Source organism: Melopsittacus undulatus, chromosome 4, assembly GCF_012275295.1.
Source record: "Melopsittacus undulatus isolate bMelUnd1 chromosome 4, bMelUnd1.mat.Z, whole genome shotgun sequence".
Lineage (NCBI taxonomy): Eukaryota > Metazoa > Chordata > Aves > Psittaciformes > Psittaculidae > Melopsittacus > Melopsittacus undulatus.
In genome coordinates, this window is record NC_047530.1 from 974,748 (window position 1) to 999,096 (window position 24,349).

The following is a 24,349-nucleotide window of genomic DNA, read 5'->3' on the forward strand; positions in this document are numbered from 1 at the left end:
CTGGGTTTGAGCCAGGCTTTGTCACCGGGAGGAGGCTGCTGAAACCCAGGAGTGTTCGAAGGAGAATCCCTCTTTCCCTAAAGACACTGCTGTTCCCATGCTGGAATGTTCTCAAGGCAAGCTCAGCAGCAGCCTGACAGCCCCCAGGTACTGCCCCAGGCCACAGCAGCCCCACAGCCCCCAGGTACTGCCCCAGGTCACAGCAGCCCCACAGCCCCCAGGTACTGCCCCAGGTCACAGCAGCCCCACAGCCCCCCAGGTACTGCCCCAGGTCACAGCAGCCCCACAGCCCCCAGGTACTGCCCCAGGTCACAGCAGCCCCACAGCCCCCCAGGTACTGCCCCAGGTCACAGCAGCCCCACAGCCCCCAGGTCACAGCAGCCCCACAGCCCCCAGGTACTGCCCCAGGTCACAGCAGCCCCACAGCCCCCAGGTACTGCCCCAGGTCACAGCAGCCCCACAGCCCCCAGGTACTGCCCTAGGTCACTGCAGCCCCACAGCCCCCAGGTACTGCTCCAGGTCACAGCAGCCCCACAGCCCCCCAGGTCACAGCAGCCCCACAGCCCCCAGGTACTGCCCCAGGTCACAGCAGCCCCACAGCCCCCCAGGTACTGCCCCAGGTCACAGCAGCCCCACAGCCCCCAGGTACTGCCCCAGGTCACAGCAGCCCCACAGCCCCCAGGTACTGCCCCAGGTCACAGCAGCCCCACAGCCCCCCAGGTACTGCCCCAGGTCACAGCAGCCCCACAGCCCCCCAGGTACTGCCCCAGGTCACAGCAGCCTGCTTGGCTCCTGCAGTTGGATGTGCTGGGGCCTCCATAGAGCCATGAGGATGCAATCACTGCATCCTTCAGTGTGCAGCCTCCCCCATGGCCTTGGTGACTTCTGGTGCTAGCAAGGGCAGTTGTGGCTCCCAGGGCATGTATTCACTGCCCACGTGTCACCCCTGGTGTGATTCTCCTCCTGTGAGCAGCGTAAAGGGCTTGTAACATCAGAGTAATTCAGGCTTTGCTCTGTGGATTGAAGGGTATAGGGAGGACTCCGAGGATATAAACAGGACCTAAGCTTAGGAGCTCAGTTTATGGACGTGTGCACCTCAGACACCTCATCCTTCCCTGGAGTGGGTGATTGTAGGGGATTAAAGGGGGACTTTGGCTGCAAGCAGGAGGCTCCCATCTGAGAGCACTGGTCCAAGGGGATCCAGCTGCATGTGCCTGGTGTGTATCTGCCTGTCTTGGTGTGTTCAGGGTGTTCACTGGCAGGCTGAGAACACTGGGGCTGTTCAGCCTGGAGAAGAGAAGCTCTGGAGACCTCAGAGCAGCTTCCAGTGGCTGAAGGGGCTACAGGGATGCAGGACAGGGGCTCTGCATCAGGGACTGTAGGGATAGGACAAGGGGTGATGGGTTCAGACTGAAACAGGGGAAGCTCAGGTTGGGTGTAAGGCAGAAGCTGTTCCCTGTGAGGGTGCTGAGGCGCTGGCACAGGGTGCCCAGAGAAGCTGTGGCTGCCCCATCCCTGGCAGTGCTCAAGGCCAGGTTGGACACAGGGGCTTGGAGCAGCTGCTCCATGGGAAGGGGTTGGGGTTGGAGCTGGAGGAGCTTTAAGGTCCCTTCCCACCCACACCAGGCTGGGATTCAGTGAGGTTTCTATGGGACCATCGCTGTCTGGTACAGATGAAGGGGTCAGGATGTTGGATGTTTTGCAGTGAGCAGTGGTGGGATGAGATGGTTTAGGTTTAGGGTTAGGGTTAGGTTTAGGGTTAGGTTTAGGTTTAGGTTTAGGGTTAGGTTTAGGGTTAGTTTTAGGGTTAGGGTTAGGGTTAGGGTTAGGGCTGGGGAAGATGCTGCCTTCCTACTGCTGTAGGTGCTGGGAGCGTGTGCAGCCAAGCGAGCAGCCTTGGGCTCTGTGCTGCTGCCCTCAGCTTCAGTCAGTGCCTTTGTGGAGCTCTGTCCTCCTTTAGCTCCAGCTTGGATAGTGCTTTTGTAAGCAGGATCCTCCAAGGTGATTCAGTGCTATGGGAGGACGGGCAGGATGAGAGCTCACAGCCTGCTTCCTGCAGCATCCTTTCATGCTGGGGCTCAGCAGGGTTTGGGATGCTCTCCATCAGTCCTCACTGGTTCAGCAGTGCCTTGTTGCAGCCCTCCTAGGGATGGTCAAGGGGCAGCCTGGAGGCAGTGTTTCCAATGGGAACAGTTAGCTGGAGCCTGGGGGCTCAGCTGGGTTCTCACTTCCAGGTGTTGCAGCAGCCCCATGGCAGCCCCATGGCAGCCCCATGGCAGCCCCATTCAGCATGGTTTGGGCTGGAGGGAGGTTGTGAATGCTCCATCCCTGGCAGTGTTCAAGGCCAGGCTGGATGAAGCCTTGGGTGCCATGGTTTAGTGTGAGGTGTCCCTGCCCATGGCAGGGGTTGGAACTGGATGATCCTGAGGTCCTTTCCAACCCAAACTATTCTATGATTCTATGATCTCCTGGGGGTCACCCCAAAGAGCTTTCAGGTTTAGGACCTTGGGGTGTGTTTTACAGTGGCCTGGGTGGGAGCTTCCTCCCTGCCTACAGAAGGCAACCGAGACCCTCACTCCTATGCTACACACCCTGGCCTGGGCTCAGGGTTGGGTTTATGCCTCCTGGAGCCAGGCCATGGACCAAGCTGTTGTGTGGATGAGCCTGCTGCAGGTACCTGCTCCTGCTGAAGGCAGCAGCATGATTCACCTTACACAGGTTTGTTCCACCTTGTTCCATGGTTGTGGAGCTCATTTGGAGAAGCTTCGTTTGCCCTGGTTGGAGTTTGGCTTTCTGGATGAAACTGGTTTCTTCCTCAGTGTGGTTTAATCCTTCCCTCATTCTGATAAGCCTTTTAGTTCTATTATACATATTGAGAGGCTGGAACTGCTCTGGACACCAGCCAGTCCCATGTGTGTTACTGGCTGGTGTGACATGGGCTGTTTCAGATGGATTTGTTGCGGTGTCATCACTGGCACTGGAGCAGCACAGGCTTAGAAGTGTCTTTGCTTTAGAGTCCAGTGACAGTGTGAAATGAAGTTACAATGGGAAGAGACTTCACTGCTCTAATGCAATAAAGGGGATGATGCTGCGAGGGCTTGAGCAGCTCCCATAGGAGCCAGGCTGAGAGCTGGGCTGGGGCAGCCTGGACAAGAGAAGGCTCCTGAAGGGGAGACCTGAGAGCAGCTCCAGTGCCTAAAGGGGCTGCAGGAAAGCTGGAGAGGGGCTTGGGACAAGGGATGTAGGGACAGGCCAAGGGGAATGGCTTGAACCTGCCCAAGAGAGGGGAGACTGAGCTGAGCTCTGAGGCAGAAGCTGTTCCCTATGAGGGTGCTGAGGCGCTGGCACAGGGTGCCCAGAGAAGCTGTGGCTGCCCCATCCCTGGCAGTGCTCAAGGCCAGGTTGGACACAGGGGCTTGGAGCAGCTGCTCCATGGGAAGGGGTTGGGGTTGGAGCTGGAGGAGCTTTAAGGTCCCTCCCAACCCAAACCAGGCTGGGTTCTGTGACTCCATGGATTTCAGATGGAATCAGTGCTATCTGGGGATGCTCTTCTGCGGTTTCCTGTGTTCAGATGGGATCCATCTGAAACGTCTCTTTTCTCCCCTCCTGTCAGAAGGCTGCAAGTCTCTGGACCAGCTGAACCTCACAATCCCCGTGGCCGGGCACCCCGCATCGCCTGCCCACCCGCTCTCAGGATGCCCCGTACCCAGCGTGCCACCGGCTGCAGAACCCGTTCCCCATCTGCAGACCCCCAACTCCGACCCTCAGACCATGGCCAGGGAATGTCCACAGAGCTCCAAGCCTCCCAGCGGCTCCAAGTCCGGCCTCCGGAATACCCCAGGCTGCCTCCATGCTGACAGCAAAGCAGCAGGAGCCCATTCCCACCCCAAGCAGCAGCGCATCAGCAGGAGGAGGGCGACCAACGGCTGGATCCCTGTGGGTGCAGCCTGTGAGAAGGCTGTTTATGTGGTGGTAGGTGCCTGGGGGTGCTCCTGGATCCCTGCAGGAGACCTGGAGAGGGGCTTGGGACAAGGGATGGAGGGACAGGCCAAGGGGAATGGCTTGAACCTGCCCAAGAGAGGGGAGACTGAGCTGAGCTCTGGGGCAGAAGCTGTTCCCTGTGAGGGTGCTGAGGCGCTGGCACAGGGTGCCCAGAGAAGCTGTGGCTGCCCCATCCCTGGCAGTGCTCAAGGCCAGGTTGGACACAGGGGCTTGGAGCAGCTGCTCCAGTGGAAGGGGTTGGAGCTGGAGGAGCTTTAAGCTCCCTCCCATCCCAAACCATTCCATGGTCTTCATGAAGGCTTGAGAGCAGTTTGAGCCTTGCTTCAGGGTGGAGGTGCTCACTCTGTGCCATCTGGAGCCTCTTGGAAGCAAATGGTGAGTGAAAGCAGCAAACAGTGCCCTTGGCTGGGCTTCAAGGCCAAGCTGCTGCTGGCCTTGTTTGCTTTCATGCCTTGGTTTCACCTCGCACAGAGGGACAGGCAGATGGGGAAGGGAGGAGAAGCTGCTGCCCCCATGCTAGCATCAGCTCACAAGCCATGGTGATGAGGACTTGGCTTTGGTGTTCTCAAGGGTGGCACCTGTGGCATGTGAGATTCCATCCTATAGAGACATTGTCCTGCAGCTCCTTCCCTTAGGGTTAGGGCAGACCTATCTGGGAAGATGAGGGTTGCTTCAGCTGCACTGGAAGGAGCCGTTGTCTAAAGGCAGCCCTTGGAAGGTGATGTTCTTACTGCTGGTGGCTGCAGCCCAGCAGGGATCTCCCAGAGAGCACAGAGACAGTGTCCTGCTTCCCATATGGACCTTTTCCAGCATGGCCAGTCACCCCTTCAGGGACTCCCTGTCTATACTTTCCCATCTCTTGTGTTCAGGGGCAGCCACTGGCCAGGAAATGGAATTAACTACAGCAAAGTCCACTTTGATTGAGGAAGAACTTAATGTCCCTCGTGTTACTAGAGCATCAGAGCTGTGGCCTGGAGCCCTGGACCCACATGCTCTGGGGGGAGGTGGGACAAGGCACAGACCATGCAGTAAGGTCCAGGCAGATGTGTCTGTGCTGCTGCTGCCTGCAGTGGTGTAACCTGAGAGCATCCTCCAGGACAGGTTGTGTAGCTCCATCTCTTCAGGCTGCATACAGGCACCATAGGCTGTGCAAGAATGAAGCTTGTAGAAGCCACAGACCAGCATCTTGCATCCATCACTCAGAGTTTGGCACTTGGGAAGGAGCAGCACACCCTAAATCCCCTGAAGTCCTGGCACTTGAGGCTTCCCATTCTGCCTGGGTGCTGTGGCAGGAGGTTAAACCCATCCTGCGCAGGCATTCCCAAAGCAGTTTTAGGACAAAAGGAACATCAATCCCTCTAGTTTATTGTCCCAAAAGTGATCATTTTGGGATGTTAGAGGACATGAAGGAGGTGTTGGGAATCTTGTTAAGGAAAGCTTTATGCCATGGGCTCCCTGCCCTGGTGATGTGAAATACTTCATGTTTTATGATGACATTTGTATCAGGTAAATGCCTATTATCCAAAATACATCTCGTTTTATGTAGCTGTGGATGTGACAGAAAGGCCTATGGAATGAGGGTGTTAATTCCATAAATCCCTGCTTTGGGAGAGGCGCTGTCCTCTGGTGAGCTGCTCCATTTGAAACCAGTGTGACCTGTGAGCACTTGGGTGCTGCTCCATAGGGAACTGGCCTTACTGTGAGTGCCCTGCCCATGGAGGAAGCGACTCCTGTGACCTGGCAAGGGGAGATGGGTTCAGACTGAAACAGGTTGGAGATAAGGCAGAAGCTGTTCCCTGGGAGGGTGCTGAGGCGCTGGCACAGGGTGCCCAGAGAAGCTGTGGCTGCCCCATCCCTGGCAGTGCTCAAGGCCAGGTTGGACACAGGGGCTTGGAGCAGCTGCTCCAGTGGAAGGGGTTGGGGTTGGGATTGGATGCACTTTAAGCTCCCTTCATCCCAACCCATTCCATGTTGTTATAAACCAGCTGGGTGAGAACAGAGATGCTGTGAGTGCTCTTCCACTGTGTGACCTCTCCTGGAGCTCTGTTGGGGTGGAAGCACTCGGCTCTGAGCAGGCTCATGCATTCACTGCAGGACCAAAGGGTTCTCTGCTCAACCCAATGCTTTGCCCATGGACTCAGCTTGCTTTGTTTGTGTGTTCTCATGGCACAGAACGAACCAGAGCCGGCCGTCCGCAAGAGCTACCAGGCTGTGGAGAGGGATGGGGAGATCATCCGGGTGCGAGACACGGTCCTCTTGAAGTCAGGACCCCGGAAGAAATCCATGCCCTACGTGGCCAAGATATCAGCACTATGGGAAGACCCCAAGACAGGTACTGAGCCAGCAGCGTCTGTTGTGTCTGTGCTTGGGAGCAGGGGGTGATGGATGTTGGGGATGCTGCAGGTGTGTTCGGGGAGCTCCACTGCTGCCAGCCCAGGTGATGAAGAGGCAGAGATTAACTCCATGGCTTTCATTCAGGTCATTGCAGGAGCTGAATGCTCTTTAATCACAAGCCAGGGACTGGTTATCAAAATCTGCCTGGGTGGGAGAGCACAGAATAGCTGCCAAGTGCCCATCTTAGCAACCATCTCCTGTATTATCCCATTGCAACAGACGTCTGGGGAGCTGCTGTTTACTCAGATGCTCCCCCCAACATCTGGGCTGGGAGCTGGTGTGGAGCACAGGCCTGTCTGCAGAAGCTTGTGATGGGACCCGAGTGGAGGTGGTGGTTGGAGCAGTGTGGGTTTGATGCTGTGGTCCCAGCTCTGAGTCGTGATAGAGCCAAGGAGGCTGTGCCAGAGGTTGTAAAGCACAGGTCTGGCTTAGAAGCAGAAAGGAAGTTACATGTAAAAGTGCTCAGCGTGTGGTGAGCCCCATCCTGGTCACATCTCCCTGCAGCAGCAGTTCCAGCATTAACCTGGAGTTCATGCTGCAGGTGCTGAGCTTGGGATGAGCACCTCTCCCAGCTTGTGTCCAAGACTGGATTTGTGTGTTCTGCTCTATTTCTGTGCCTCCCTGGCCTCTCTGTGCCAATGCAACACACGTAGAAAGGGTGAAGGTGTGGGAGAGTAGCAGCGTGACGACTTCATACAGCCTCTTGCTGTAACAAAAGGACACCTCTAGTTCAGCATGAAATATTTATCACAGCACAGCTGCCTCTCCGTGAGAGCAATGGGGATGAAAGGGATGGAGCAGGAGGAGGAGGGTGGGTATCAGTGGGAAAACACTCGGTGCAAGCTGAGGTTTGATGTGTTTGAATGCATCTTACAGGGGAGCTGATGATGAGCCTGCTGTGGTACTACAGACCAGAGCACACGCAGGGCGGCCGCAACCCCAGTATGCACCAGGTGAGACGGACACGACACTGGGGTGAGAGCATCCATTGCCCCTGTGCTGCTGTGGGAAGAGGGGATCAGCCCAGGAGCTCCCAGTACATCCAGCTGGGCTCAGACTCGGGGCTGAGCTGCTGGTTTGAGTGAATGGAGCTGTCCCTTGGCTGGGAGGCAGCTGCTGCCAGGTGCTCCTCACTGGGATGGGGCTATGGCTGCTCCATCCCTGGCAGTGTTCAGAGCCATGGAGCACCCATCTCTCGTGCTGCCTTTATCATCAATCCCTTGATCTGCTGCCTAAACTCCAGCAACATGTTTGTGTTGTGCAGAAGTGGCTGCGTCATCCTCCCCTGTCCAGATTTAGGATGAGAACTAAACAGTGACTCGAGGCTGTTGGGCCACTTTAATAGTTTGCTTCTTAAAAGTAAACCCATGTGAATCATGATGGCCTCACACCTTGCTCTGCTTTGCATGGGGTGACAGAAGAAGCTGGGATTAACTGGGAAGGGAGAAGTGACTGCTGCTTGTAACCCATCATGTGCTTGGTGCCTTCTTCCTTGTCTTGCATTCCTAAATAAGGGGATGAGAGCTGGGAATGGCACCCAGGGCACAGCTGGGTATTGAAACCAGAACGTGGGACCTGAGAGTTCCCTGCTCCATCAGTGAAGTGTGACTGTATCCAGTTGCATTTGAGTGCAGGGAGCACTGGAAGCCAGGCCAGGAGGACCAGAGGCAGGTTTGTGCACAGCTGCCTCATTGCACAAGACTTCAAGTGCAGGGTTTGGGCTGAGCAGTGGGGATGGGCTTGTCAGAGGTGACTCAGGTGGTGCTGATGGAAGGAGCAGCCCAAAAGCCCGAGGTGCAGAGCAAGGTGTGGTGGTTCAGTTTCTGTGATGAGCATCTCATAGGATCCCAGCCTGGTTTGGGTCGAAAAGGACCTTAAAGCTCCTCCAACCCCAACCCCTTCCCATGGAGCAGCTGCTCCAAGCCCCTGTGTCCAACCTGGCCTTGAGCACTGCCAGGGATGGGGCAGCCACAGCTTCTCTGGGCACCCTGTGCCAGCGCCTCAGCACCCTCCCAGTGGAGAACCTCTGCCTTAGATCCAACCTGCTGGTGGATGGAATTCTGGTGCACACTGTAAATAGACCCAAAGTGCCTGGAAGGTGTCTGGATTATGTGCAGTGCTGGCTCTGAGGAGCACCTGCTATGGACACGCTTTGATAGACTCCCCTTTAGGGTGCTGGCTGAAGGTGTGGGCTCCGGGGTGACCTCATCCTTCCTTGTCTTGCAGAATGAGATCTTTGCATCCCGGCATCAGGATGAGAACAGTGTTGCCTGCATCGAGGAGAAATGCTACGTGCTGACCTTCGCAGAGTACTGCAGGTAGGTGGTGCTCTTCACTTACTGCTATAGCATCATAGAACGGTTTGGGTTAGAAAGGACCTCAAGATCACCCAGTTCCAACCCCCTACCATGGGCAGGGACACCTCACACTAAACCATGGCACCCAAGGCTTCATCCAACCTGGCCTTGAACACTGCCAGGGATGGAGCATTCACAACCTCCCTGGGCAACCCATTCCAGTGCCTCAGCACCCTCACAGCAAAGAATTTCTTCCTTAGATCCAGCCTAAACCTCTGCTGTTTAAGTTTGAGCCCATTACCCCTTGTCCTATCACTACAGTCCCTGATGAAGAGTCCATCCCAGCATCCCTATAGCCCCTCTTCAGATACTGGAAGCCTTCTGGGACCTTCATCAGCCTCCAGCTCTTATCAGTCTTCCCCTTCCCAACCATCACCCAGCAGAACGGCCCCAGCCCTACAGACCCTGGTCAAGCTGGAGCTGGATGGAGCACACTGTATGTGTGAGCTGTGTGCTGCAGAGTGTGAGTGCTGCTTTCACTCTGGGATCATTCTGAGTCTGGTTTGGGTAATGTCACAGAACCAACCAGATTGGAAAAGACCTTTAAGTTCATTGAGTCCAACCATTCACCAGCACTGCCAGGGCCACCAGTAACCCATGGCACTGACGGCCTCATCTCTGTGGGTTTTGGATATATGCTTTAAGGAGCTCACAAACGTTTGTACTTGTATGGCCCTGGGGCATCAGTTGAGGACAGTGCAGGGAAATATAACTTGGGGTTAAGAGTTAAATAAGGCAGGAAATCATCCACATATCCTGTGTGTTCTGTAAGCCTGTGTGAGCAGCAGCTCCGGGAGGGGATCCTGCCCTTCTGCTGTGTGAAGGGGAGACCTGAGAGCAGCTCCAGTGCCTAAAGGGGCTGCAGGAAAGCTGGAGAGGGGCTTGGGACAAAGGATGTAGGGACAGGCCAAGGGGAATGGCTTGAACCTGCCCAAGAGAGGGGAGACTGAGCTGAGCTCTGAGGCAGAAGCTGTTCCCTGGGAGGGTGCTGAGGCGCTGGCACAGGGTGCCCAGAGAAGCTGTGGCTGCCCCATCCCTGGCAGTGCTCAAGGCCAGGTTGGACACAGGGGCTTGGAGCAGCTGCTCCAGTGGAAGGGGTTGGGGTTGGAGCTGGAGGAGCTTTAAGGTCCCTTCCACCCCAACCCATTCCCTGGTTACAAGCAGGTTGGTGCTAACTCTTTGCTTTATTGCCTTGCAGATTTTGTGCCTTGGCCAAGCGTCGCATCGAAGGGATCCCAGGCAGGAAATCCATCATGGTCCCTCCATCAGAGGAGTACTCCACACCCCTGCACCGCAAGGTGCCCGAGGACACCGACCCCGAGCTGGTCTTCCTCTGCCGTCACGTCTATGACTTCAGACACGGGCGCATCCTGAAGAACCCACAGTAGCACGTTCCCTATGGAGCATGGGCAGGAGCAGCGGCCCCGGAACGCTGGTCTGGGGTATCCGAGTGCTCCTGATGCCCTCCCTTGTGCTGCTTGCAGATGAGAGCGCCCAGCGCTCGGACTGAGGATGATGCCGGAGCGGATCCCTGAGGAAGAAGGCAGCAGTTGAAAGCACAGCACTTCATTCAAAGCATAAATGAATATATACGTATAAAATAAATATATGTATATAGATATAGGTACTTGCATATGTAAATCTATATCTATATATGTATCTAGAGATGCATATATTGGGAGGGGTTCGCAGGGAATGAAAGCCAGTAAACTGAACGCAGAGCCATCGCTGGTGGCAACGGAGGCGCAGGAGGGATGCTGTGGTGTGCTGGACAAGGCAAGCTGTGACAGCTCTGGGCTTTCGGTGCCCTGATGTGAAGTGGGAGGACTGAGACCATGGCAGAGCACAGGAGAGTCCCCTTGGTCCCACTGTGAGGATTCCCAGTGGGTGAGAGCTGCTTCGGAATACAGCCGATGCTTCGGAAGCTGCCTGGGTGCTGTGGCCTTGTGATGTGCTTGAATGGGTTTTGCTCCATCAGAGGAAGAGGGGACCCTGTTATCCCTTATCTTCCCTCACCTCCCTGTTCCGTGTTTCATTGCCTGCACTGGGGCCTGGCAGCCAGACTTGGAGACCTGCTCCATAGCAGAGCACAGGGAGCTGCAGGATCAGAGGCTTCCCATCCCAGAGCAGTGCTATGGAGAGCTGGGCCCCTGTTGGGATGCGCAGCCTCATCCCGGAGGATCTCCTGCCCCAGCTGGGAGCTCCAACTGGGATCTGCTGCTGAGAGCCACGTTTTCCCTTCCAGCTGTTGCTCTTCCTGCAGTGCCCACAGTGGATTTGCTCTCTCTTCCCAGTTCCTTTCCCTGTAACATCATTGTCAGTCCCAGTTCAACCCCACATGGTTCCAGTGTGAAGCAGCTGAAGGGGAAATGCCAAACCCCTTCCTCGAGTGTTCTTGGCTGTTGTCAGCATCACCCCATCCCCTTGGTGTTGGTCCTGTCCTGAGAAGCCAGCAGCAGCACTGCCATGGGGCAGCCCCCTCCAACCCCATCCCAGTGCCCCAGCAAGCTCACCAAAGTGGCTTTGTGGCTCCTGGAAGGAACTGAGCATCAGTGCAGGTTTGCATGGGCACATGCAGCCCGAGCCCCACAGATATTGCCTCTTGCCTTACTGTGTACCCTACACAGACCTTGGTTTATCTTCACCCCAACTGCTGGAGTCGATGCTAAAGCAAACCAAAGGACAGTGTCACAGCCCAAGTCACTCACACCACACTGGGCGGCCGCTTCTCGATTGCACTAATGTGAAGAAGGAGAATTGGCACCATCTGAGCCCATATTCCTGCTGCCTGGAGTCAATGGGAGCAGGGATCTGCATCTTCCCATCCTGCTGGGCCTGCTGAGCTCGTGTGAAGTGTTCAGACTGCTTTAATGCTGTCCTGCCCGTGGAAGCAGCACTGCATGGGCTCCTCATGGATGCAGCACATTGGGCTCCTCGTGGATGCAGCACATGGGGCTCCTCGTGGATGCGGCACATTGGGCTCCTCGTGGATGCAGCACATTGGGCTCCTTGTGGATGCAGCACATTGGGCTGCTCATGGATGCAGCACATTGGGCTCCTCGTGGATGCAGCACATTGGGCTCCTCATGGATGGAGCACATTGGGCTCCTCATGGATGCAGCACATTGGGCTCCTCATGGATGCAGCACATGGGGCTCCTCGTGGATGCAGCACATTGGGCTCCTCGTGGATGCAGCACATTGGGCTCCTCATGGATGCAGCACATTGGGCTCCTCATGGATGCAGCACATTGGGCTCCTCATGGATGCAGCACATTGGGCTCCTCGGCTCGGAGCACTGCACCCTCCTGACATGGAGAGAAAACCCCACAGCGAGTCCATGACATGGAAGTGGTTGAACCCAGAGATCTGCTCTACATACCAAAGAGGGGAAGGTGTCCAGGAGACGATGACTGGAGAGGAGGTGACACAGCAGGACAAGCATCTCCCTGTGATGATTCCCACTCAGTGTTGCAGAAGATGCTGGGAAAGCCCCATTGATCCTTGCCTTGCAAAGCCCAGCTCCAGGAGGTCTGCTCCTTGGTGTGCAAGCAGGAATTGGCTGGTGAAGCCTCTTCTCTCATTTATACCTCAAGATACTGTTAGTGTCAAAGTGATTGCTCAGATTTCTCCTTAACAGTTAACTTGGGCACTGGTGGTCTCTTGGAAGGAGGTGGTTGGGCTGTGGATGTGGTGGTGCTGGGCTGGGAGTCAGGATAACTTCTCATGTGGAAGTGCCATAGGGAAGCAAGGAGGTGGAGCAGGAAATGGTCTCTGATGCTGCAGGGAGCGGGATGAGGGAGGGAGGATGCTGGAGTAGAGCTGCCCCTTCCAACCTTGGATGAGGGGGTCATTGGGATGGAGCAGCTACACCCAGGGCTGTGGTGCACAGCGGTGGTGTGGGAGGTGATGGGAACCCTAAATGCAGGTGCTTGGCTCCTGAGGGGTTCCCAGCCTGAAGCAGGGAAGTGCCTGTGGTTGCCTTCCCTTAGGAGAAGTGCCCTCAGGAGCAGGATGCTCCAAACCCTACCTGAGCGATGCTGCACAGGCAGAGCAGGGCTGAAACCAGCCCTGGAACCCCAGAACCCCACAGCAGCTTCAATCCTGACCCCTTCCCCCTGCTCCCACCTGAGTCCTGCCTCCTCTTAGGGTGGCAGAGAACATGGGGCTGGAGGGCACAAACCCTGCCTCCCCTGTTAGCCCCTGCTTTGGGCACAGCGTTGGTCGAGGTTCGCGGTTCCTGATGCTGTCATGCAGACAGCATGTAAATGAATGGAAATGTCTTACCCCTCATGAAAAGATTCCTGCTTTTGTAATCTATTAGATATGGAACTATTTTTTGACGCTCAAGAGATGCAGCCGGTAGAGTTTAAACGGAAGCCGAAATAGGTCAAATCTATTTTAGTTGAGGGTTTTGTACCATGCACTTTCTTGTGTCTCTCCCCCGGCTCCCCAGATGTGTCTGTCCGTGTTTACAGCTGGAATGAGGACATTCCCGAGCCCTCCTCCGCTCACAAAGAGACATTAGAAGTGATTCCTACCGAATAAATTTGAAGACTGGTATTGATTTAGACAAGGAGCCCGCGCTGTGCTGTGTGTGAGTGATGGGAGGGGATGGGTGGGAGCGGATCTGGGTGCTCAGTGGGTGCAGCTTGTGGGTATCCAGTGGGAATGGGGTCAGTGGAAGGGGGAGAAGGACTTGGGTGAGGAGCAGATCCCCATGACCTGGGTTCAGTGAGTGCTTGAGCCCAGAACCCCCCATGTGCTGGGCTGCACCCCCAGAGCGTAAGCAGCAGCTCAGGGAGGGGATCCTGCCCCTCTGCTGTGTGAAGGGGAGACCTGAGAGCAGCTCCAGTGCCTAAAGGGGCTGCAGGAAAGCTGGAGAGGGGCTTGGGACAAGGGATGTAGGGACAGGCCAAGGGGAATGGCTTGAACCTGCCCAAGAGAGGGGAGACTGAGCTGAGCTCTGAGGCAGAAGCTGTTCCCTGGGAGGGTGCTGAGGCGCTGGCACAGGGTGCCCAGAGAAGCTGTGGCTGCCCCATCCCTGGCAGTGCTCAAGGCCAGGTTGGACACAGGGGCTTGGAGCAGCTGCTCCAGTGGAAGGGGTTGGGCTTGGAGCTGGAGGAGCTTTAAGGTCCCTTCCAACCCAAACCAGGCTGGGATTGTGTAACTGACTGAGCAGGAGGTTGTGTCTGCTCCAGTGCAAATGGGCTGTGGGGTGGATGGGAATGGGCTGAGCAGGGGAACCTGCCCATAACACAGCTCAGGTCCTTGGGACATTGAAACCTGCACCTTCATGGTGCCAGCTGGGATGATGTTCCTGATCCCTTGGGGTTTTGCTGGAGAGCCAATATGGAATTGTCCAGTTGGATTGAATATGATGGGGCTGCCCAGAGGTATCAAGTGTGTCAGTGATGGAGCAAACATGCACCCTGTGTGTGACCCACATGTCCCAAGCTCTGGTGTACAGACAGTGTCTTTAGGGGTCAGTTAAACAGAGAAAGAGCTTTCCCATCCCAGCTCCTGCATGTTGAGCTGTCATCAATGGATAATCAGCAAGCTGAAAGGTTGGGATTAACATCAGGCCAAATTGGATGCTCAGCTGCATCCGGCTCTCCTGTATCTGCCTTCAGCCAACTCCTGCTCTTGTACCACATCTGATGGTGCCAGGGACCCTCTGCCAGCGCCCTGGGGGAGTCCCACTGGCCATGGGGGTGATGGACACTGTGTTGGCCACGGTGAGTCACTGGGATCCTGCACTGCTCAGCATGGGGGGCTCCATGACTGGTTCTGGTGATGGAGGTAACTGGGAGAACTGGGCTTCTGCATCATCTCCCCTTGCCTCTATGTGCAGGGTCTGGAGGTGACAGGGATTGCAGGGGGAAGGTGGCACTTGGGGTGCTGGGAAGGAGCAGTTGGGGCTGCAGGCACCATGGATGAGGTTTGGGCCCTGGGACAAGCACAGTGGATGGGTGGGAGATCCTCAATAACCCATCCTGAGGTTTGGGAAGCATGGGATGGTTTGTCTGCATCATTGCCTGCAGCCAGGGATGCTGCTGCAGCTCCTGGTGTGTGATGCTTCATTGTGGGCTCTCTCCTTTGACTAGGGGGGTTCCTCACTCCCCACATCTCCCACCCAAGCAAACCCACAGCATCCTTCAGGACCCACTCTGGCCTTTCACATCCCTTCCCACCCAGAGCTAAGGCTGTGGTGTCCTGGTTATGGTTACCGGCTGTGCCGGATGGGTGTATGGCTGCCTGTTGGCAGCACAGACAGGAGTGGGGCAGCTGTGATGCCACATGAAGGTGCCAGAGCACTCGGTCACCTCCCTGCACCGGCCCCATAGAGCAGAGTGTGGGGCTGTGTGAGCCTTGTACCACCACCGGTGTCACCCAGGGAAAGGATCCTATGGGAACATGTCCCAAGGTGATTCCCACTTTTACTGTGCCCTCCTCATGCTGTTGGTACAGGACAGCACTCGGTGCATGGAGCTGGGGTTTGGGATAGGTAATGGAGCAAACACTCTTATCCACACTGATGCTGTCCTGAGCACCAAGGCTGTGCTCCAGCAGCTCAAGTGAGGCACAGGCTCTGCTCAGCACCAGCTCCATCTGATGGGAAAGCACCTGGAATTCCACCCTTCCAAGCCCCTGGAATTCCATCCTTCCATGTCTCTCCCACACCGGCTGCTCCATGTGGAGCTGAATCAAACCTGTTAATGCTCATCTCCAGCTGCTGCATCCCCATCCCTGCGCTGCCAGGTCTGGAGCTGAGCTCTTCCCTTCAGGAAGCTGCAGGTCACCCTCATGGCACCATTGTATCCATGACCACCAAGATGTGTGTTCCCAGAGGATGCTTCCTGCAACCAAACCCATCAGAAAGGTAATTCCCATCCATCCATGGGGAAGGAGCTGTGCTGGATGCCTGCATAGCCCCTGCTGAGCCCAACATGCAGCTAAATCAGCCCTTCCTACAGTCATCCTCCCTCCAGCACCATGCAGGGGTGAAGGCACCTTCCAAACCCCAGAGCTCCATAGGGCCCCTTGCTGGAACCCAGTGAGTGGGCTCTGGGCACAGCCACCAGCAACAGGGAGCTCAGGAGCCAACACATGCAGCGGGTGGGAAAACAGGGGAGGAAAGAGCCCAAAATGAGGGGAATGGAGGAGAAATGAGGTCTGGATGCTGGGCTGGTTGGGAGAGCCACAGGGGCTGGATGAGCTTTAAGGTCCCTTCCAACCCAAACCAGGCTGGGGTTCTGTGCCCAGTCTCCATATACAGGATGAGTGCAGGATTCCCTATACAGGATGGGACCCAGCAGCCTTCCAAAGGAGCTGCTGGCACAATGTGAAGCTGTGATGTTGTACAGGGTACCAGCCTTGGGAAGGAGTTAATGATGGGGATGTGGTGGTGACCTCACCTGGAGCATTGTGTGCAGTTCTGGTGTCCTCAGCATCAAAAGGACATGGAACTGTTGGAACAAGTCCAGAGGAGGCCACGAGGATGCTCAGGGGCTGGAGCAGCTCCTGTATGGAGACAGGCTGAGACAGTTGGGGCTGTTCAGCCTGGAGAGGAGAAGCTGCGTGGAGACCTCAGGGCAGCTTCCAGTGTCTGAAGGGGCTATAGGGATGCTGGGGAGGGACTGTTCATTAGGGACTGTAGTGACAGGACAAGGGGTAATGGGTTGAAACTTAAACAGCAGAGGTTTAGACTTGATATAAGGAAGAAATTCTTTGCTGTGAGGTTGCTGAGGCACTGGAATGGGTTGCCCAGGGAGGTTGTGAATGCTCCATCCCTGGCAGTGTTCAAGGCCAGGTTGGATGAAGCCTTGGGTGCCATGGTTTAGTGTGAGGTGTCCCTGCCCATGGCAGGGGTTGGAACTGGGTGATCTTAAGGTCATTTCCCACCCAAACTATTCTATGATTCTATGATCTTGCAGATTGAAGCCCTGGGGTCTCTTTACTGTCAAGGTGTGGTACCTAAAACCTGCTCCTGCAGGCATTGTGCACAGCCAGAGCAAGGGAACAGAGCTCCAGAGCAAGGGAACACAGCAGACACTCTTATTTATGCACTGAAGGTGCCCAAGTTTCATTCACAGCTCCCCAAAATACGTATTCCAGTGCATGCAAAAGCTGGATGAGTTTTTGGTGGCATCTCTCAAACACAGGAGGCTTTTCATCCTCTTGCTTAAAGAGCTCCTGTAGCTCTGCACTAGACATTAACACATGATGGGAGGAGTAAAACAGTAGCTGTGGCTAACTTACAATGACTAGAAAGCCTCAGTGGGATGCAGAAGAGCAAAGCTCAAGCTCGAGTGAACCTGGATGGGAATACACACATCAGCTGGATGGTCCAGGAGACAAAGATCATCTGGTGTCTCTGAGCTCCTGGAATAGGTACACAGGGGTTTAATGTGGTTTGGTACACAGATCCTGGTCCTGGGGGCTTCAAAGCACATCCAAGACAGGGCCACGTTCCAGTTGATACCCATAATATTGCTGAACAGCATCAGTTCCTCTGGATTCCTTCCTTCACATTCATTTTAGAAGCATACAAGATGCTTGTGCCCCAGGTAGGGGTGGACAGATGGATACAGAGAAATGGGGCTAGAAACCAGCCTGCAAACAGTCCTGAATGACACAGCAAAGGTTCTGATTGTCTGCAGCAGCCACTGGAGCTGGTGGCACCCCAGTCATACATGGAAAAGAAGGGAAGAAGATTAAAAAGCACCTGAGACAGCAGAATGATCATCATAACCCCCCAGAAGCCAAGAAGCAACCACACAAACACTGAGGGAAGTAAGAACTACAGTTGATGTTTATCATCTTGGACACATATTCATATAAAATGCATATTAAAAAGTCTTCTGCTTCATAAACCAGTTTGTTTTTCCTGAAAGCTGTCACATTGACATTAAAAACTCCCCACCTGAAGTACATTAAACTAAACCAGAATCAGAGCCCTGCTTTGGATTGCTGCTCAAGTATGTCTGCAGTGAGGGACAGAGGTGGACAGGCTCCCAAGAGAAGCCACACGTGTGTGAGAGCAGGAGACAGGGCACAGGGAGGTAGCAGAAAGACAAAGATCATCTTAACCAGTCTCCTTATAAGGACAAATCTGGGGATTAGCACCTCCAAAACCAGGCCCAATATAAAGAGCTCCATGTCCAGAGTTAACTTTGCATAATGATCTAAAGGAGAACAGAAAGGGCAATTCCAAAGGCAAGTCCACCTTGGTGACAGCAGCAGATGGATCAGCTTCACAGTGCTCTGCTTTCAGCTCAGGATGCTCTCAGTGGTAAGGTCTGAGTTTCACAATCTGGCAGTGAAGTACAGCACGAGTAGTGTTGTGTATGACATCCAGCACAGCAAACAACAACCCAACAGCTCCTGGTGTCAGCTCCAAGAACACAGGAGGCCAGAACAACAACCACTGCTGATGTTCACTAATACCCGTGTGGATGATCAGCAGCAGCCCCAGGTTATGTGGAGGTGAAAGGCAAAGCTGCCTGTGCCAAGCAGTGTGTGGTACCCTGAAGTGCTGCTTCATCCATAAGCAACATAAACCCAGAAGTGTGTTGTAGCCTCATCTTCTGCTCCTCCTCTCCAGCATGAGGACTGTTCCCAGCCTGTTCACCTCAAGCACTGCTGGGGAAGTACATGTGAGGTCTTTACCACATCCTCACTCATTCCTCCCAGTCTTCTGCTGCCCATTCAGGCATCCTGGAGCAGTACTCAAACCCCACACCCTTGTAGCGCAGGGCATGCAGATACATCACCAGCTCCTTGGGAGATGGGTCCCTCCTTACCATCTTACACTCCACACACAAAGGGTCCTTCTCTCCTGAACCCTTTTCTCCCACTTCCCCATGCTGATTGTCACATGAATTGAGTTCTTTGCTTTCCTGTGTTTCCAGGTTGGCATCAGAGTTCAATGGACACCCTATTGTGTCATTCCTCCCAGGATTCCGAGTGTCCCTCCCGGGATCCTGAGCATCCTCAGCAGGGCAGGAATTCCCACTGCTGGGATCAGCCTGCACAGGCTTTGTGCACTCACTTGAATCACCACAGTCTTTACTTCCAGCACCGGAGTTCAAGTCCTCATCCATAATACCCAGTATATCCAGGCTCTGTTTGGAACGATGCTCCTCTACCAGGGCCTTGAGGAGCTCTTCATCTGTTTTATCTATCTTACCCCCCTTGCCCCTGTCAGGGCCCCAGGCTTCCATGTTGTAGATGGGGTCATTGACTATAGGGTGCCCCAAGAACTGCAGATGGACCCGGATCTGGTGCGTGCGGCCGGTGTGGGGCAGACACTTGACCACGCTGCTCTTCCCGTTGTAGCTGAGCCTCTGGAAGGTGGTTTTGCAGCATTTCCCTTTGGGGTCCACACGACACACTCCCACCTTGTAGGACACCACCAGGATGGGCTCCTCACAGACCACTTCGTGCTCTGGGAACTCCCCCACCACACGGCAGACGTACTCCTTCTCCAGCTGCAGGGGCACAGAGGAACCACACATCAGGAATCACCTCTATCCCAATGAGCCCCCCAAGTCCCATCCCAGCTGCTCCTTCCTTTCTCTTCAGTGAAGTACATTTGTAGGTAGCACATTTGTAGGTAGCACATTTGTAGGTAGCACATTTGTAGGTAGCACATTTGTAGGCAGCACATTTGTAGGTAGCACATTGCCAACATTTTATTGCAATTCAACAGGAAATGGGAAAATAATCAGTTATTTAAAGCCAAATTTCTCTCTCACTTTCCCCAACTAGTTGGGAAATGAACACCACAAGAGCCTGATCTACTGACTCCCTGCCCTGGTGTTGGCCTGCATTCCTAGAGTGTGAGCAGTAGGTCGAGGGAGGAGACTCTCCCCTTCTGGCCTATGAAGGGGAGACCTGAGAGCAGCTCCAGTGCCTAAAGGGGCTGCAGGAAAGCTGGAGAGGGGCTTGGGACAAGGGCCTGTAGGGACAGGCCAAGGGGAATGACTTGAACCTGCCCAAGAGAGGGGAGACTGAGCTGAGCTCTGAGGCAGAAGCTGTTCCCTGGGAGGGTGCTGAGGCGCTGGCACAGGGTGCCCAGAGAAGCTGTGGCTGCCCCATCCCTGGCAGTGCTCAAGGCCAGGTTGGACACAGGGGCTTGGAGCAGCTGCTCCAGTGGAAGGGGTTGGAGCTGGAGGAGCTTTGAGCTCCCTTCCACCCAAACCCCGACGGTTCCATTTCCAACCCCATTGAAATGCTCATTGGGAGCCGGATCCTGACGCCGCTAACCGGTAACCGGTAACTCGGTACCGGTCCCGCAGCTCCATCCCTAAGGGAGGGGAGCATCGGGGCAGGACCGCCCCAAGATGGCCGCCTCCCCCCCGGTCCCCTCCGCCCCTCGTCCGCGTCACTGCCGGCCTGTGCCCCGCCCCGGCCCCGGTACCGGAGCCCCCGGTGCCCCCCGGCCATGGTGCCCCGGTCCCCGTCGGGGCTGCGGCCTGCGGCAGCCTCGGTCCGCAGCCGCTCCCGTCCCGGCGGCCCCGTCCTGCTGCCGTCCATGCTGATGTTCGCTGTGATCCTGGCCTCCAGCGGACTGCTGCTCATGATCGAGAGGGGCATCCTGGCCGGGGTGAAGCCGCCTCCGCTGCATCCCGCACCGGGACAGCCGGTACGGGACACCGGTGATGCTACCGGAGCCCTGGAGGCTGAGGTGCTGCGGGACATCCGCAACCGCACCATCGGTACCGTGTGCGGGCAGCGGACCATGCCCCGCAGCGTGTGGGACCTGCCGGCCGGGCAGCGGCGGACGGTGCTGCGGCACCTCCTGGTCAGCGACCGGTACCGCTTCCTGTACTGCTACGTGCCCAAGGTGGCTTGTTCCAACTGGAAGCGCATCCTCAAGGTGTTGGATGGGGCGCTGGAGAGTGTGGATGTGCGGGGGAAGATGGACCATAAGAGCGACCTGTTGTTCCTGGGGGACATGGAGCCGGAGGAGATCCGCTACCGCCTGAAGCACTACTACAAGTTCATCTTCGTGCGGAACCCTATGGAGCGGCTGTTGTCTGCCTACAGGAACAAGTTCGGGGAGATCAAGGAGTACCAGCAGAAGTACGGGGTGGAGATCGTCCGCCGGTACCGCCGGAACGGGGTGAACTCCGCCGGTGACGATGTCACCTTCACCGAGTTCCTGCGGTACCTGTTGGATGAGGACGTGGAGCGGATGAACGAGCACTGGATGCCCATCTACAACCTGTGCCAACCCTGCGCCGTCCGCTACGACTTCATCGGCTCCTACGAGCGCCTCGGAGCCGATGCCGACTACGTCCTGGAGCGCATCCGGTCACCCTCCTTCATCCGCTTCCCCCAGCGGCAGCCCTGGTACAAGCCGGTGACACCAGAGACGCTCCGGTACTACCTGTGCAACACCCAGCGCCGCCTGGTCAAGGAGCTGCTGCCCAAATACATCCTGGACTTCTCCCTCTTTGCCTACCCCCTTCCCAACATCACCAGTGAGTTCTGCAGGCAGTGAGCTGCTGGGGACACTGGTGCTGTCAATCACTCTCTTCTATGCATTCTACCCTCGTTTTATACTTTTACAGCCCTCTTTATATGACGTTTTATATATTACCTCTGCTACATGAATACTTTTGTATGGTTCCCATTTTAAGGTGTACATACAACTCGAGCACAGGAGCTTTTGTAGAGCAGTTTGGTTTTAGAGTCTTTTTTTACAGCAGAACTTGGGAAATATCTGTGAGGAAGCTGAGAAATTGGTACTTTTTGGGTCTTTTTTCACTCTTTTCTGTGTTTTGTATCAAATACTGTGCAGCTGTAATACAGCCGGTGTAATACAGCCGATGTAATACAGCCGGTGTAATACAGCCAATGTAATACAGCCGATGTAATACAGCCAATGTAATACAGCCAGTGTAATACAGCCGGTGTAATACAGCCGGTGTAATACAGCCAATGTAATACAGCCAGTGTAATACAGCCGGTGTAATACAGCCAATGTAATACAGCCAGTGTAATACAGACGGGGTAATACATCTGATGTAATACAGCCGGGGTAATACATCCGGTGTAATACAGCCGATGTAATACAGCCGGTGTAATACATCCGGTGTAATACATCCGACGTAATACAGCCAGTGTAATACAGCCAGTGTAATACAGCCAGTGTAATACAGCCGGGGTAACACAGCCGGTGTAATACAGCTGATGTAATACAGCCGGTGTAATACACCTGATGTAATACAGCCGATGTAATACAGCCGGGGTAATACATCTGATGTAATACAGCCGGTGTAATACATCCGGTGTAATACAGCTGGTGTAATACAGCCAGTGTAATACAGCTGGTGTAATACACCTGATGTAATACAGCCGGTGTAATACAGCCGGTATGCTGAGGATGACACAGTGGTTGATGCACTAAATACTAGTGCTGTTCAAACTGGTCCTGCATTAGGCAGGGAACAGTTTGGGGTATGAGGAGAAGAAAAGGCTTTTCTAAGCTAAAGCCCTATTTACCCTTTAGTTTCCAGCTGTAGATGGTGGTTAAATAGGGCTGGACTATTTTCCTGTGACTGTAGTGCCTCTGGGGTTTATTATTGTTAATTATTTACCATTGAAACAGAACTAGTGATAGGATTTTGTGCAATGTTTAGTACCAACTCCTTACCCAGCCTAACGTATCTGATGCCAGACCAAGCCATAGAGATTCCCTTTCCTCTCTCTGAATTAAAGCAATACAGACATGGGGTAAAACCACATCCCATCCTGGTTCCTGGGCCATTCAACAGCAAACCCCATCCTGCAGGGAGCAGCTCATCCCATTGATGGGCCTGTGTGGGTGCAAATCACTATGGAAAACCACATTCTCCATCCCCATCTGAAACAAGAGCAAGGTGAGGATCAATCCTCCCTTCTTGTATGGAGGTACAAAGCCCTTTTGTAGCTATTTGTATGTTATTATGGCTATTAAGGGGGGGGGAGGAGGTGTCCTGGTTTTAATAAAGCTTTTATATGAATGAGCCTCTTGCTCAGTGCTTTTCATTGGGGGTTAAGTGTGGATCTGCATCCCTGGAGAGGCTGTTTGCCTCTCCTGCTAAGCCATAGCATGGAATGGGATGTAAAGGCAGCTCCTGCCTTGCTTCATTGGTGTTTCAAGTGCCAGAGCAGCTGTAACAAGTGGAGGAAGAACCCTGGTCCAACAAGGAGATGGTGACATGAGGTGGTAATGGGATGGAAAGCAACAGTCGGCAGCAAAACAGGCTCCTCATTGCTGTGGAGGTGACACAAAGCATGGGGATGGATTATGGATGCTATGGGATTGATGTCTCAAGGAAAAGAGATTACCTTCACCTCAGCAGCCACCAGAATGGGTTAGGAATGGGGTTTGCTTTCACTGTCCCCATTGTGAAACCCACAGTGTCCGTCTGTCCGCAGCGATTGTGAGGACCACATGGGAACCTTTGGTCCCTGATGCTTTCACTGTCCCCATTGTGAAACCCACAGTGTCCGTCTGTCCGCAGCGATTGTGGGACCACATGGGAACCTTTGGTCCCTGATGCTTTCACTGTCCCCATTGTGAAACCCACAGTGTCCGTCTGTCCGCAGCGATTGTGAGGACCACATGGGAACCTTTGGTCCCTGATGCAGGCGGAGCTGGAGATGGGTTTGTTCCCCAGCCAAAGGCACTGGAAACCAGCTGGAATCTGGTTGTATTCCATCAAACAGCTGATGGAGGAATGGGCTGAGAGGGGTTGGGACCTCTCTAATGAGGAATAAACCGGTTTGACTTTACCACCTCCACTTCTGGAAGCCACTTTGTTTCTCCTTAATAAAAGCAAACGACTCCAACGTCCTTGTCCTTCCCAAAAGGATGCTTTAACACAGGGAAACCCCATAAGAGCTCCGAGCTGGGGCTGGAGTGTGTCCCATACCTGGCAAGGATGGGATAGGGTGGAAGAGTCCCCCAAAGGCTGGAGTGGGGGCATCTGTACAGTACATCTAAACCTTAGTTCTCCTGCTTGATCAAGGTTATGGACTAGGTTTGATTTTCTTATCTCCCTGCTGCAATGGGATGGCAAATATGGAATCAATGCGGTTTCCATTCCTGGTTCTATGATTTATATACATGATTTATATATATATAAATAATATATATATATAGAATATTAATATATATAAAAATGTATATGTGTATATATATGTACACATATTATATGTGTATATGTGTATATGTGTATATGTGTATATGTGTATATATGTGTATATATGTGTATATGTGTATATGTGTATATGTGTATATATATGTACACATATATGTACACATATGTGTATATATATATACACATATTATGTGTATATATAAATGTATATGTATGTATATATGTATACATATTATATATGTATATATATAAATGTATATGTATGTATATATGCATACATATTATATATGTATATATATAAATGTATATGTATATATACATTAAAGCCAACAATACAATTGCCTGGGAGAGCTTTCAGCCAGGTAAGCAGGATAAGTCATATCCCTCAGCAGCTCTATTGTGCCTTCCTTTTGCCAGGTGTGTATCCGGTGTGGAATAC

At 54.1% G+C, this 24,349-nt stretch overlaps 3 protein-coding genes across 5 annotated transcripts in view; 2 read left to right on the plus strand and 1 right to left on the minus strand.

Moving 5' to 3' along the window:
- BAHD1 (bromo adjacent homology domain containing 1) overlaps positions 1–11,723 on the plus strand; it is a 41,323-nt gene extending 29,600 nt beyond the window's left edge. For all 3 annotated transcript variants that reach the window (XM_034061482.1, XM_034061484.1, XM_034061483.1), the window contains exons 3-7: positions 3,614–3,972; positions 6,175–6,334; positions 7,273–7,349; positions 8,623–8,714; positions 9,952–11,723. In XM_034061482.1, the coding sequence (XP_033917373.1) occupies positions 3,614–3,972; positions 6,175–6,334; positions 7,273–7,349; positions 8,623–8,714; positions 9,952–10,141 (878 nt within the window). In that variant the 3' untranslated portion in view covers positions 10,142–11,723. The remainder of the gene's footprint in view (positions 1–3,613; positions 3,973–6,174; positions 6,335–7,272; positions 7,350–8,622; positions 8,715–9,951) is intronic.
- A 6,271-nt stretch (positions 11,724–17,994) lies between these two features.
- On the minus strand, positions 17,995–19,639 carry LOC117436011 (RNA pseudouridylate synthase domain-containing protein 2-like). Its single transcript, XM_034061567.1, has one exon. It carries the CDS (start codon positions 19,270–19,272, stop codon positions 18,436–18,438), a length of 837 nt encoding a protein of 278 aa, XP_033917458.1. The 5' UTR covers positions 19,273–19,639; the 3' UTR covers positions 17,995–18,435.
- A 349-nt stretch (positions 19,640–19,988) lies between these two features.
- Positions 19,989–22,746, plus strand: CHST14 (carbohydrate sulfotransferase 14). The gene is made up of 2 exons (XM_034062124.1): positions 19,989–20,025; positions 20,056–22,746. The coding sequence occupies exons 1-2, from the start codon at positions 19,989–19,991 to the stop codon at positions 21,261–21,263; spliced, it is 1,245 nt and encodes a 414-aa protein (XP_033918015.1). The 3' UTR covers positions 21,264–22,746.
- Positions 22,747–24,349: the final 1,603 nt, after the last annotated feature.

What these genes read in the sequence shown, in the direction of transcription:
- LOC117436011 (XM_034061567.1), bottom strand. Translation starts at nt 19,272, where the DNA reads ATGTGTGGTTCCTCTGTGCCCCTGCAGCTGGAGAAGGAGTACGTCTGC.
- CHST14 (XM_034062124.1), top strand. Translation starts at nt 19,989, where the DNA reads ATGCTCATTGGGAGCCGGATCCTGACGCCGCTAACCG. An exon ending in GATCCTGACGCCGCTAACCG is followed by an intron (nt 20,026 to 20,055) that starts GTAACCGGTAAC and finishes CCGGTCCCGCAG; the next exon opens with CTCCATCCCTAAGGGAGGGG.